We start from the raw sequence: 14,548 nt of genomic DNA, 5'->3' as shown, positions 1-14,548 counted from the left end.
GGATGCAGAATAACGCAAAGCAAGATTCATCCATCGGGTGTGGTTTAAATAGCCTCCTGTAGTGCTTAGGTGTCTCCTTCCACAGCCACGCCTAGGTAAGAAAAGAGTTCCTGCTTTCCAGAAGAGTTCCAGTGTTCTGAATCTAGGGAGTGGCGCCTGTCCCACCCAACAGGAAAAGTAGTTCCAAACAGAAGAGGATCAGAGACTCAACTGGCAGGCAAGTAAGCAGCATGGTCTGCTGCAGGTAAGTCCACCCAAGCATTATGAGCCCGGCGCTTCCAGCGCTGGGACTGGGCATATTTATGAGCCTGGTGCCACTGGCGCCAGGACTGGGTCCAAAAGGTCCCAATTGGGACTGGTTGGCACTCGGAACCTGGGTTATGGATCTGCTTCCAAGGGAGTTGGGAAAACCCTGACCTTTTGGAAGCAGAGATCATGACAGGATCAGCTTTGGAGCCACGAATCCCTCATAGACAAACAGCCGACTGAAGATGACGCCTGAAGAGGTCTGACATCCTTTTGTGCGTTGGGCCCGGTGAAGCCCTGTTGAACTACCTGGATCTCTGACGACTCTGAGCGGTGCTTCAGCCCTTGGACTAGCGGGACACACTAGTCTCAACGCCTTCTCGAGGATCCAGCTATCCATACCCTTCAGACGTGTCCCTGGACCAACTGGTAGATTGACCAGCTCTATCGTCGCTACTACACCAGAAGCGTTGCAGTCCCCTGTTTGCACCTGGAACTTTGGGGGTTGCCAGTTTGTGGTACAAGTTGCGTTTGCTGTGAATTTCAGCGTCCCAGCCTCAAGGGATCCTGTTCTAGAGAAGCTTCTTCAACCGCGACTGAAAGGACGCCTGACGTCTGTGTGTGGTGGCTGTCACTGGAACTCAACTACCCCCGTCTTGTGAAGTGTTCTGAAGAGGCTTGCATCAGTGAATCTTGCATTTCTCCATCGCTATCGATTGCATCTTGCTGTCACGACCCTCAGCCCTGATCCCCACTGGCTAGCCTATTTGCCAGATGGAATCAGGGCTCGGATCATTAATAAGGCCGGGCATCCACTCTTCAGGACCTGTTGGGGCCAGACCTGGCGCCTTTGGCGCCAGGCTCATCAGTTAGGAAAGGCATCTGCTTAAGGGACTACTTAATTTAGGCTTTCAGCCAACATGGAGGCATCCACATAGCTGGGTTCCTAGAACCAAGCTATGCGGTCTAGTGTTTAGGGTGTGGTGGCCTGGGGACTACTTTACCTGGACTACTTTACAGTGGCTATTTAAACCACACCCGAGCAAGACCACACGCTTCGCGTTACTTTGCTTCTGGCAACGTGACACTCACCGTGCCCAGCTTTCTCTCGAACCTGGCGAATTCCAGACCTGCAGAAAACAAAGAACATCGTTAGCAGCAGAATCTTACCTGCAATCTTCATCCTTCTCTGCTCACAGCTCCTGGGCAGCTCTGTTGGATGAGCTTGCTGCCCGGATCGAAGGGACCTGAGAAAAGGAGAAAGACATCATTAACGGAGGTACCAGAGACATTACAACCATAAAAGTGCTTAAAGACTTACCTGGCTGGTTGCTTTTCCACCGGCACTGCTCCGGAAACTCCATCTGCGCTGGGTACTCTCCGCGACCTACGAAAAGAGAAAAGCACAGGTCAGTGACGACAAGGCATCGCTGTGCTACGCAAAGCGCCTCCTCACCGCATCATAGCGCTATAGAGCGCCATCATCTCCCGGTGAGAACCAGCACATCCATTCTCCCAGCGGACATTCCACGCTCCTAGAGGAGATAAAAAGACCTTAGAACAGACAAAAGGCATGCAAGAATTACGACGCCATCAATCGCAAAAAGACCTACCTGAAAGACACTACAAGGACTGCAGTCAGTGAAGTAACTGGACCGCCAGCGCCCACAAAAGACAACGTGCCCCTGCCCAGAGAGCAGGACGGAGAGGCCACCGATTCCGGCAACCAGGTGAGAAGAGAACCTGGAGGGACTGGAAACATAAGGAGGTGGGGGATTAAACTACTTACCTTAGTCGCCCAGTCCTGATATAGTCTTCATTTTCCAGGCGGAACGCCCTCGACACCGAGACCACCAGGGAACCATTGGGAAGGGCATCAACGACCAGCTGGCTTGGTGGCGTCCCCGTGGGTACCAGGTGAGCGTAACACTTGCACCTGGACCTGACCGAAATAATCCTTGCACCCACAGCTCCTGGTCACCTCTCACCAGAACCAACAGCAGGAACTCCAACCTCAGTTAGGCGGGAAAGTAAACGCAAAGCATTTGCTCCCCTCCGTCCTCCATGAGATAACATTGGGAGCCAGGCCCTTTGTATCCTGATCTTCCCTTCCATTGCCTTTTGGTCATCAGACCTGGGTAGTATTTCTTAAAGATAAAAACTCAATTTAATTACCTAGTAACCTTGGTGAAATCTTCTTTTGAGTGATCACCAACACCCGTAAAATTAGAACTTCCTTAGAGACTACATTCTAGGGAGAGAAGCATTGTGGCTCCAGTGACTTTTGGGCGCAAGGTGCCATTCTTCTTAGGGATTGGACTGCTAAAGTTAGGAGAATTAACTTGTGACATGGTTCCATTATTATTGCATTAATTGCCTTACGTCCTGTGTTGATCAAGTCATTTGACTGCATTCTAAGAACCTATGGGGAATGTATATATGTTTATTATTGAGTATTGGGCGATATATCACCTGCTAGGCTTGGAACAGCTAAGAGAGGATGGAACTGTGGTGATTATTTGCATCTTCGCTCACAGTTCTGTGACCCCCGCGTCTGCCAGCACACCCAGGCGGTCCGATCAGTGATGAAGGCCAACCACTACATTGAAATCCCATTTCCGTAACCCTGGGGTTGGGACTTCTGCTGCCAAGCACTGCATAGACGAGTGGTTTGTTCATCCTCGTAGGAAGATTAGTAAAATGTGTTTCTTGGTGAGTGGTTGGCCATGCACACTGTTTGCAAGTGGTGAGCAGTATTCTTACAGTGACCCATGGGTGTTCTAGATTCTACTACTTATGCCGCGGTCTTCCCTTCACGGGCAGCACCTGACAAATCCTTCTCCCCACAGGGGCCCCAATGCTACCCAGTTAGGGCTTATGAACAGCATACAAAAACCCCTCCTGGGAAATGGGTTCCCATACTTTCCATAGGTGGTATGGTTTCACCACCGGGGTGCTTAAGTTTTCGTCGTACCCATGCTTGGAGCCAGTGCTTCAGACAAGATTCTGAAGTGTGAGCAATGTTCTTCCTGTTTTTAGTTTGGGCTATTAGGTGTTGCTTGCTGAAACTATTTCATTAGAGTGCAGATAGGGCGGAATGGCAAATGAGGGGGGACAGGTGGCGTTTGGTCATTTGCCCACCCATTGACTGCCCATGGTTATGGTAATGCCTATGGCCATTCCTACCAAGTTCCTGCCTATCGCGCCAAAATCGCCTGCTGTTGGGAACTTTTTGAGGTAGTGTTATCAAGCCTTACTGTCAAACTTTACACTGGAAGTGCCTACCAGGATTTTTAAAAGCAGTCTTCTGAGAGTTAATGACTTAATTGGAGTTGTAAACCTGATATTGGTGCAGTAATATACATGCCTTAAACCGGTCTGCATTCAGTCACTCTGTTTATAAGCACTATACTTGTCCTTCACTGAAGACCTGTTACAAAAAAGCTTTGGCAAAGCCAATAGTTTGACTTGGGTATAAGTATTAGGCATTTTTCAGGCACTGCTGTTAGATGCCCAGTTACCTGCACCATTTTGCACCTGCTACCATCAATGGCCAGCTAATGCCATTAGTACCTTTCCCATGCCTACACAAAAGCCCACACTGTTGGCATTGTCAATGCCTGTTTAAATTTGGGAGTAAAATCATTTTTAGGGTGTAATAAAGTAATGCTCATGCCCAATGAGAGTATTTTTAGATGAGTAAATATGTATTTTAACTCTGAAATTACTATGTTTTTGTAATGCCTACTTCTTTGTACCTAGTAATTCAGGGAAATTAACAGGTACATTTGTACTTTAAAGTTCCTCTTTAGGCAGTAATAATAATAGCGTTGCTTCTCTTGTCACTACCCTGATGGTACGACTGATCTGAACATATCTGTGCAGCTGTGTGGGTGGTAGAAGTGGGCAGGCAGGCCCCTATGTGTTTGCAGGGGCAGGCAGGCTCCCATGTGTTTGCTGTTTATTTTTTTTGGGGTGCGGGGGGCATTTCCTGTTTTTTCGGGAGTAAATGTCGCTGGTACGCTAGCAATATTTAGTCCCTAAAAGGGTGCTTGGACACCTCTTAATTTGACGGGAACATATGTTCAACGTAAGGAGCCCCAGCCAAAATACTGAGGCAAGGTGGAGTAGGCTAGGAGATCGTCCATACACTCCCCCCCAGGCAGAGCATCATGCAGTGGGTGCCACCCCAGCATTCATGCAGGGGACATTGTGACAGCAAGCAGTGCGCTGTTCCATCATGCAGTGGGTGCCACCCCAGCATTCATTCAGGTGACCTTGTGACAGTATGCAGTGTGCTGTTCCATCACGCAGTGGGTGCCACCCCAGCATTCCTTCAGGTGACCTTGTGACAGTATGCAGTGTGCTGTTCCATCATGCAGTGGGTGCCACCCCAGCATTCATGCAGGGGACCATGTGACAGTATGCAGTGTGCTGTTCCATCACGCAGTGGGTGCCACCCCAGCATTCATTCAGGTGACCTTGTGACAGTATGCAGTGTGCTGTTCCATCACGCAGTGGGTGCCACCCCAGCATTCATGCAGGGGACCATGTGACAGTATGCAGTGTGCTGTTCCATCATGCAGTGGGTGCCACCCCAGCATTCACGGAGGGGACCTTGTGACAGTATGCAGTTCGCTGTTCCATTATGCAGTTGGTGCCATCCCAGCATTCACGCAGGGGACCATGTGACAGTATGCAGTGCGCTGTTCCATCATGCAGTGGGGGCCACCCAAGCATTCATGCAGGGGACCATGTGACAGTATGCAGTGTGCTGTTCTTCTCTTGCTCCACCCTCGTTTATCTCTGTGCTGAACGAAACGGGGCCCTTCGCAGCTCATGGCCAATTTCCCCCACGTACCTTCCCTTTTTCACCTATTGGCAGAGGTGGAAGTGGGCGGGAGCCGTCGGGAGCGGTGCTCCCATACTTTTTATTTTTAAGTTTCACAGATCCTATACTTTTATTTTAAAAAGAAACCGTTCTGGAATGGTTCCGTTTTAAAATAAAAGTGTAGGAAGAAGTTGAAGCTTGCACTTCAGTGCACTGCACTGCACATTCCTATAAATAGCAGGTGTTTGTTTGGGTGTTTGGATTGTGTGTTAGAGGGGGCGCAGGGATGGGGTTTGTGGGGAGCAGGGCAGACTAGCAGGGAACACTACTTCTTTTCATACAATTCGACCACTGCCTAGTGGTCGTATAAGCAGGGGCGTAGGAGACCCATAAAATCTGGGTGGGGGGGGGGGGACAGGGAATACCTTGTGGACTTGTAGACTGTTTTCCCATCCCAAGTCCCACTCAGCTAATCTTGGGTAAATAAATTGGTCTTGTAATGGTTGGTTGTTAATTGGCAAAAGGAGCTAGCTCTGCTCTCCAGTTTTTACCAGACTTGCACTTGCAAGTAAGTTGCTACGAGTGCAGCATCATCATGACACTTTGTAACGGGAGCAGCAAGCATATATATCAAAAATCTAGGTGTCCAAATCTAGAAACAGTAGTCTGGCATCCTCACCAGCTAGCTCTGATATAGAAAGTGAAAAACAAAGTACTAGTCAAGCCCCTGTCTCTGAGACACCCGACAATGACTCGACATCTCCAGATGAGACCCCAGAAGTTTCCGAACCTCAGACAGAAGATCTTAACAACACTCGTCCGTCGGCTTTTTTGGAACAAATACGTCGGTTCAAAAAAGGCAACCGGCAAGCAGCAATAGCTGCAATGAAAAAAGTTTGGTTTCAAGTTCCACTCGCAACAAGTACTTTAACCCCAGGCCCAAATACAGGTACTCGTGCATCCTATCAGCAGAATCTCGGGAATCTAAACATATGAATTTAATTTGCAACCTGAGTAGTTATTCACTCTCTTCGCGAATGTGCATTACTAAATAAGGGAATTTCCTTTGCGCCTTCTAGTTACAATGAACATGTTCAAATTCACATTGATTTGTACAAGTTTATATGTAAACTAAAACTTAAATACTTTGCAACCCAGGGGAAATATTATAAGACTAAACCCACTATAACCTGCCCATCCGACATTACATTGCAAATGATGCATAATAGACATGTTCTGCTGTCTCTGGATGAATGTGAATCAAATCCAATGTTGAATGTGAGTGATCTCATGAAAGAATTAGACATACAGCAACAGAACTTGAAATTAAAGAATTATCCACCAAATCTATAAATGTGTCCCAATCTTTCCAAAAGACAACCTAATTGATACATTTCATCAGGCTGTAATCGACGACAGCCACCATGTGGAGGATATTTCTAAAAAATGGAAAAAGTACAAACATAATTTATCTACATCGGAGCAACTGGCGTTACGCAAATTAGTGACCATAGACTAATTATTAAAGAAGCAGACAAAGGGGGGGCATGTGGTACTTATGGACAAGCAAGATTATATCAGTATGGGATTAGAACATCTTAATTCCCCTGGCTGCTATGAACAACTTCCAGCCAACCCCTTATCGCATGTTCGCAAAATGGTAAACCCACTAATTAGTAAGTGGCACTCTCTAGGCCTCCTTACCGACGTAGAAAAATACTTTCTAGTTGTAAATGGACCCATCATGCCAACCGCATATTTCCTGCCTAAAATACATAAACAATTCATAAATATACCAGAAGGCAGGCCGATCCGGAGTGGTGGAGGTGGCACCATGGAACCTATTTCCATCTATATTAATGAAAGCCTATCACCGCTAGTGATCACGATTCCAACCTTTTTGCGTGATACTATGCATGTATTGCAAATCCTTTCTGAATTACAAGTCATACGAGGAATGCTGTTGGTTACGCTTGATGTTAAAGCATTATACACTTCTATTAACCATATTCAAGCAATTGCAAGTGTTGACTATATCTACCGTCATCATTCTGCGTCCTTTTTTTAACACATTGCAATGGTCAAAGAAATTTTAACTTGCGCTTTATGTAATGTCTTTCTCTTTAACAATTGCTACTTCAAACAGAAAATCGACGTGGCTATGGGTGCTAGCTATGCCCCGGCGCTTGCTAACATTTTCATGCACCATTTTGAGGATAAATTTGCACTGTTTGATAAAAAGTTTGTTTGAATTAATCTATATTTGGAAACATTACATTGATGACGTGATTCTGATCTGGACGGGCACTGTGGATTGTCTGAATTAATTTGTTAATTACTTGAATAATAATGATTGGGGTATTCAATTAACTCATGATTGCAGTAGTTCAAGTATTAGCTACTTGGATTTGACGATCAGTTTGCAGGATAATGCTATTGTAACTAAAACATTTTGTAAGGCTACTGCAGTCAATTCAATTCAATTTTGCATGCGTCAAGTTGTCACAAAAAATCTGTTATTACTAACATACCGAAAGGTGAATTCATTAGGGCACGCAGAAACTGTTCTAATAATGATGATTTTACTACATTTTTACGTCATAAATTTGAAGTCCGAGGTTACGACCCCTGCACGGTGTCAAAAGCTGAACGCACTGTCCAAAGCATGAAGAGGGTTGACTTACTCACACCGAAAATTAGGTCTAAGTCTAGCCATACTAATAAATTAAAATGTATTACACGCTACAATACAGACAGCTCCAACTTATACAAAATTGTTCAACGTCACTGGCATTTGCTCCAGCTTGACCAAGAGATAGCACCATGGTTGGATACATCTCCGAATTTTATCTACAGCAAGGCAAGCAATCTCAAAAACCTGGTATCACCATCATTTATGCCTAGCCAGCAACCAGCTAAAACTTGGCTCAGTCAGAGCAGTAATCACAGCTTTCACAAATGTGGTAAATGCTCCATGTGTTGCTATGCATTAGAGATTTCTCAAATTGACTTTGGAAAATTGGGTATGTTCAAAGTGAACGCCTTTATCAATTGTAACTCCAAATTTTGTGTATATTGTATACTGTGTGTTTGTGGCAAATACTACAATGGCAGTACAATTTGCCCCATTAAGATTAGGATATGAGAGCATCTGTCCACCATTTCAAGTCAGGACTCAAAATACCCCCTGGCCATACACTGGAATAGAAATCATCAGTTGGACAATAAGTCTGAAATCAGGTTTGCCGGCATGGCAAAAGTATCCTTGCCCCAACGTGGCGGTAATCTCACCTTGAAATTAAGACAACTTGAAGCACGGCTAATTTGCCCATATATTACTGTATCAATTGGTCTCAACAGTGATCATGAATTTTCGGTGTTTCTCTGATGTCATACTGTTCAAATGCCCACGATTAGCTTGTCTTTTGCCAAATGTGCATACATATAACTTGTACAAAGGAGCTGTCCTGTATTGACAACACTGGTCACCTTGTGTTCTTTAGCTGGGCACTATGCTACAATTTAACCATACATATCGAAGCCGAATCTAAAATTGGCTACATGGATGCACCAATTCTCAAGGGGTGCAATATTGTAAATGTACTATTGGTTTCTTATAAACGGATCCAAAGATAAACAGATCCACCGATAACTGTAGTTCAATTATTGTCTTACTTACAAGCATGAGGCTGCCAGTAAGCCTATGCGCTGTTACACAGCACAATATTACTATTCAGCTACCTTAATTATCCTGTTACCCACGGAACTAATTCATTGGAATCCAATTGCCTTATGTACATTCAGCCAATGTGGCAAATTCTTATTTTTCCTGCCAACCGCGGTGTTATATATTTTTTTGCATTAGATTTTTTAGAATTCCAGTTAAGGCGGCAGACCAATTTTACTAATGGTTGTTGTTCATCCATTCTCATTTTAGCCCAAAGGTGTGTCATTCACTGTGGATGCATAGTACTTGGTTAGTCCGTAATCCAGGTCACGAGAGTTTCCCACTTCCAATATGGCCGCCCGCATGACCCGTGCTTCGGGTTTCAGCGTGGCAACCAACGGCACATGCAACTTGTATATACAGGAGCACCGCTCACACGCGCGAGGCTCCTGTCTCCTTGACTACGTGCGGAAACGCCGGTAAGAACAGTCTTTCGCGTAGACCCCTGCAGATTCGTACAAAGGGGCCATACGCATGTGACTGTCTCGCAGTTTGCGATTACTAATGAGGGCCTAATTAGCCCCACTAACATGGTTGTTTGCTTTTGTCTCCCCTTGTTCTTTGTGTCACTTTCATGCTGATCCTTACGACCTTTTCAATTGCAATCGTCATCCGTGAATAGTCTACTTGCAATTGCAACCATATAGGTATGTCGTTGCATGCCTATACTTATTTCAATTTTCATCACGGTTATTTTACATGAATCATAGGTAACACACACATTTTATACTTGCAGTGGAGCCGGTGATTGCACCTTGTAATTTTGATTCCCCTAATCTCAACTATATAGGCAAGGTTATTCAAGCCAATTATCTTTGATTAATACCTTATCAGGTACAATCACAATTTTTGACTAGACAATGTGCTTTGGCTGTTATCTGCAGCAGGTTGATATTTTCATAATTTCTCTTTCTCTGTTCTGGTATCAGTTTTTCGATTCAAAATCCCACAAGGTAACCCTTTATTTTTGGATGTGGCAATTTTGCTTTGTAATTATATAGCACAATGGTTGATCATGGGTGTGCATACATGACTGCTCTTAATACTTTTATTCCCTATTAATTTTGTCTTTTGTTTTCTCATTTTGTTAATTGTTTTTAATTTCTGGCTAATTTCACTGCCAACACTCATATCCTTTTTATGCATTGTTTCAACTAATATGTGGTGCTTTTCAACTATTGGTTATTTTGATCCATTGTGTTGGGTAATTATTATTTTTGTCTGGCACCTAACACTACCTTGTCCCTCTTTTGATTTTGGGCCTGATTGTTCATTATATTTTGTTTTTTACATATGATTATGTTTAATATGCATAAAAAATTCTTTTTGAAAATAACTTTGCAGCCTTGGAAGAAGAGCGTCGTTGCTCGAAACACGTGTCGGCTGTTTTGACTTGCATTAAATAACGCTCAAAGAGCTCTAAATACTGTGTTTGTGTGCGCAGTTTATGGTAGCAAACCCACTCTTAATATATATATCAAAAAGCTCCACCAGGTAGCAGCCGCAGAACCAAATGAGCTACTATATATTACTGCACCTAGATTGCCTTTCTTTACAATTTCTCTAGCTCATAATCAGGACTGAACATTAAACACAATCTGCATGGATGTTGCCGACGGTTTCGTTTTTATCGTAGCACTAAAAGCCAAAGTGCTGCTTATAATATGCATCATGCCCGGGTCAGGACATCGGTCGCCTGTTAGGCAAGATTGTGTGTAGTAACCCTGTTGGAGACTACACCAGCATTGTCCTCTTGGCAATAGGTAACCCAACCTTTGGTATAGGCCTGTATTACACAAGTTGGTAGTGTGATTGAGGAGCCAGGCTTATCGCAAGATGGGTCAAAGTGAGTGTAGGGTTGTAACATAGAGATTCACAGTGACATGTATTCAAATAACACTTACACTCAAGGTTTCTTGATAAAATAATGATTTATTAATTAAACAGTCAGTTTTAAAATAAGCCTTCTTTAGAAGGGAGCAAATATACAACACTTAAATATAATTCCAAAATGCACACTTTCAGTTTCAATAAAGATGTAGATGCCCTTTGGGGATGGCACGCAGACACTTCCTACACCCTGAGGGGATTTCAATTGTTTAGGACACTGTGGACATTGATATATAATTTGTACATTTAAAGCAATACTGAGATTAGTGGCAAAAGGAAAAGGTTAGGGAGGGAAGCAATGGTTAACAATTTTCTCAAACAGGTCAGCACTTTTCAATCCCCCAATGCAATGTAGGTTAACCCTTTCCCAGCTATACAAGTAAAGAATGCATGACTTTTTAACACAAAGTCAGAGGGTAAGACAGCCAATGCCAATTGAGCAAACTCTAGGGGAGCTGAGGCACTTCTTGAAGATTAGCACAAACGCCTTGTACAATGTTAAAGAGAGTTTGTTGCAAAGGAAATCACTGTTGGGCCACAAGCTGGGAGGCGTGTGAAGGGCAGAGCTGCAAGCAACTCTGCAAAAGGCAGCAAATGCAAGTCTCAACTGCGAGCTGGCAAGCTACACACAACAAGAGATAAGTACCCCTAGTTAACAGTACCTTGAGTCTGAAGAAAAGGCTCCAGCTGGCTTCTGTTTGTGTTGTAGTTCCTGCAGAGCCTGTTGCTCCTGCTCCTCAGTTGTGGGGACACAGAGGGAGGATGTCTGGCGCCTCCTGCACTATGGTTCGAAGTCGGTGGCAGCAGTGGGTGCAATTCATATCAGCAGCACTTCACGGTTTCAGCTACTCGCAAATGGCACCACTACGGTTCTTGGACACCTTGTGGGCTTCCTTCCCTTCTGGGGTCCAGCACTCTGTTGACGTGGCTCAGGCTTGGGAAGTCCTGCTTCGAGGGAGTCTGGAGGATCTTCCTGGAGCTCAGGTCCAACTTAAAAACGATACTCGTTTCTGTAACCTGGCATTCGGTTCCAGCATCCGCGAAGAAGTACAGCCAGCAGGAAGAGGGTTTCCAGGCAAGTTCGTCTTGGGGCTGTTTGGTCCCACCAACACAAGGGTAGAAGTTGTCCTATGCCGGACTTCTTTAGTCGATCAGAATTTGGAGCTTCAGCGATGCAGCAGGGCTTCACCGGGCAAACCAACGGTCCAGGAGGTTACAGCAAGCTTCTCTTCTAAGTTCTTCTTCGGTTCCTTCATGCAGTGTTCGACTCTGCATTCCTTGCAAAAGACCTCGCCTTTTATGCAGGTTTTTCCCATTCATTTGCAGCCTAGCTGTCACTCAAGGACAGCCAGCCAGCCAATCACCTTTGGGTGCATTCTATTAACCAAGGAGGCTTCAGCAGTGAAACCCGCCAAAGACAAAACAAACAAAGGGACCAAACCTGGTTTGGGACGCAGAGTAAATCTCAAGAAGGACCTTTTCAACAAGAAATGGCGAAAAAAGAAGACCGGGGTCATTTTGACAAAATGGGCACCCATGATACTGCAGCTGAGGAATCAGCCTGCGGTAAAAACGCACAATGGCAGGAAAAATAAACCACTGCCACCAGCCATTAAATGTGGAAAGGGTAACATAAAAAAGTTACATGAGAAAGTAGACAAAGGGGCTACTAAGTAACCCCTCCAAACTCCACATAAAATGGTGTGGCTGGGTCTACAAAGTAACAAAAGGTAAGTAAAGTCAATTTCACTTTACTGCTCTTGGAAACAGTAGTTTATCCAAGAGAAGATATTTAAACCTTTAGAGACATCCAAAGAACTTCTCTGTGACACTGCACTGAAGGTGCTGTGTGTCACAATGCAAAAAGCAATGCCTATGGAGTTTGTCAGACTCCAAAAACAAAGATAATACAGAATCCAAATCAGATAACAACACATGAGTGAGTGAGAAAAAGAGCTCACTCACTCCAAGGTTAAAATTAAAAAGTCCCAAAGTCCTGGGGGTCTCTAAGGTAGAAGGGAATTAACACATTTCTGAGAATTCTCCCTAACTTCGCTGCAGCAAAGGAGCAGCACATGTTTTGTGCGCGGCGACAGCAGGGCGCAGGTGCCGCACCATTCAGCCCATGTGGGCCATCCAAGAGCAGATAAACAATGATTTTAACCAGGCAATGCAGCTTTAATGACTAGTGTGAAATATGCACCTGTAATTGCAAGCCCATCGCTTGCCAGCAGAGTGGCACTCTCAGATCAATAAAATGCAAACCTGCTGAAGGCATCTTTAGGCTAAAACCTAACAAAACGCAGTGAGTGTACACTGAAATCAAATACAAGCCCAAAACGAATTGTTAATAATGTTGCGTAGCTTGCCTCACAAGGATCAGGTACTATGATAAAGTCGTTTAAATGCAATTTCAACTGTAATGGTTCATACTTTGAAAACTACAAGCTCAGTTGTCTGCGCTCCATAAAATATAATTTGTTTGCCCATCAAGGCCTGGACTGCTTTAGGTATAGGTATCACCTTCAGCCTGCCCATTAAGGAAAATGCCTGTCGGATCGCACAGCGAGTAGAGTGTTCGCTTTGACATCCATGCAGAGCCTGCCGACCGGTTTGAATCCCAGCAGGGCCAAACTCAGCCTTTCATCCTTCCGAGGTTGATAAATGAGCACCACACACCGTGGCTAATAATAAGCAGCTCTCAAATGCCTGAGGGTGGGTTTGTACCGCTATATAAATGTGAATTATTATTATTATTATTATGATCAGTCTGTATAAAGTCTCTCTTAAAGCATGCAGCATCAAAGGGACATCAACATTATGTAAGAGCTAGGGATTTGACACATTGTCAATCTAGAGGTAGACTGAAGCTGGATAAAGTTGTTTAAATGCAATTTCAACGGTAATGGTTCATACTTTCAAAACTGCGAGCTCAGTTTTCTGCGGGCCATAAAAAATCATTTGTTGCCATCAATGCCGGACTGCTTTATGTATAGGTGCCACCTCTAGCCTGCCCATTAAGCAAAATGCTTGGAATTTCATCCAAGCAAAGAGGTGGGAATTATTGTGCTCACAAGCAGAAAAACTCCAGGAGCGCGAGCAGATAGAAAACAAGTATGTGCGCGTTCCGGACCAGTGCATCAGGCAGCCAGACACATACAGCCAGCCAGTGTGATTGTCTATGAGCAGAGCTGAGCGAACATCCGCTCATACAGTTTCCAGCCTTAGCCCTGATTTTAAGTTAACACAGGCAGCCTTGCTAAAATGAAACCACTGCTCCTCGCCTTGCTTCTGATTGTGGGGGGGATAAATGGCATTATATCCCCCTGCCTAAAATTGTGGGGGTTTTGTCCCCCCCTGTACCCCACCCATGCGTATAAGACTGGTATCGCCCCCCCCCCCTTTCCTTTAGGAGATGCACATACAAATTGTGCTCAAAATGAAGGACAGTGCAGAACCCCAGGTTGCTGATCGAGATGCTATTTTGGGCTTTGTGATCTTTACCAAAGTTATATTGGATCCCTGATGCAGTTCTGCAGCTGCTGAGTGGACACCCTCCTCCTTTCCATAGAAGTTGCTATGCTTAGTGGCATCCAGGAACAAGTCAGCGGACCTGGAATGCCTTATCCCTCACTCTTCAGGCCCCATTAGCATGACACCATTCTAGCCAAAGATGACTAGTCTCCATTGGCCACCTAAAAGGGGCCTTCGTTTACTCGGTTAAAGGAACATTATTTGGTGGTAGAACAATCTGTTGGTTCTACAGCCCAGTGCTATGACTCAGTTAAACCTGCCGCCGGACATGAAAACACTTTGCCCTGTGTTGACTGTATTTATGATACAAATTATTTGTC

The 14,548-nt window shown here is 44.7% G+C and overlaps 1 protein-coding gene across 2 annotated transcripts in view; it reads left to right on the top strand.

Annotated features, from left to right (window-relative positions):
- SIKE1 (suppressor of IKBKE 1) overlaps nt 1–14,548 on the top strand; it is a gene marked incomplete at its 5' end in the record, with an annotated part of 135,870 nt that overhangs the window by 103,053 nt on the left and 18,269 nt on the right. The window contains 1 exon segment of one of the 2 annotated variants that reach the window (XM_069633414.1): nt 9,427–9,451. Within the exon segment in view, the coding sequence (XP_069489515.1) occupies nt 9,427–9,451 (25 nt within the window). 2 annotated transcript variants of the gene reach the window in all.

The sequence above is a fragment of the Ambystoma mexicanum genome, chromosome 13 (assembly GCF_040938575.1).
Source record: "Ambystoma mexicanum isolate Mex_15411 chromosome 13, UKY_AmexF1_1, whole genome shotgun sequence".
NCBI lineage: Eukaryota > Metazoa > Chordata > Amphibia > Caudata > Ambystomatidae > Ambystoma > Ambystoma mexicanum.
This window is presented reverse-complemented; position numbering and strand designations above follow the sequence as displayed.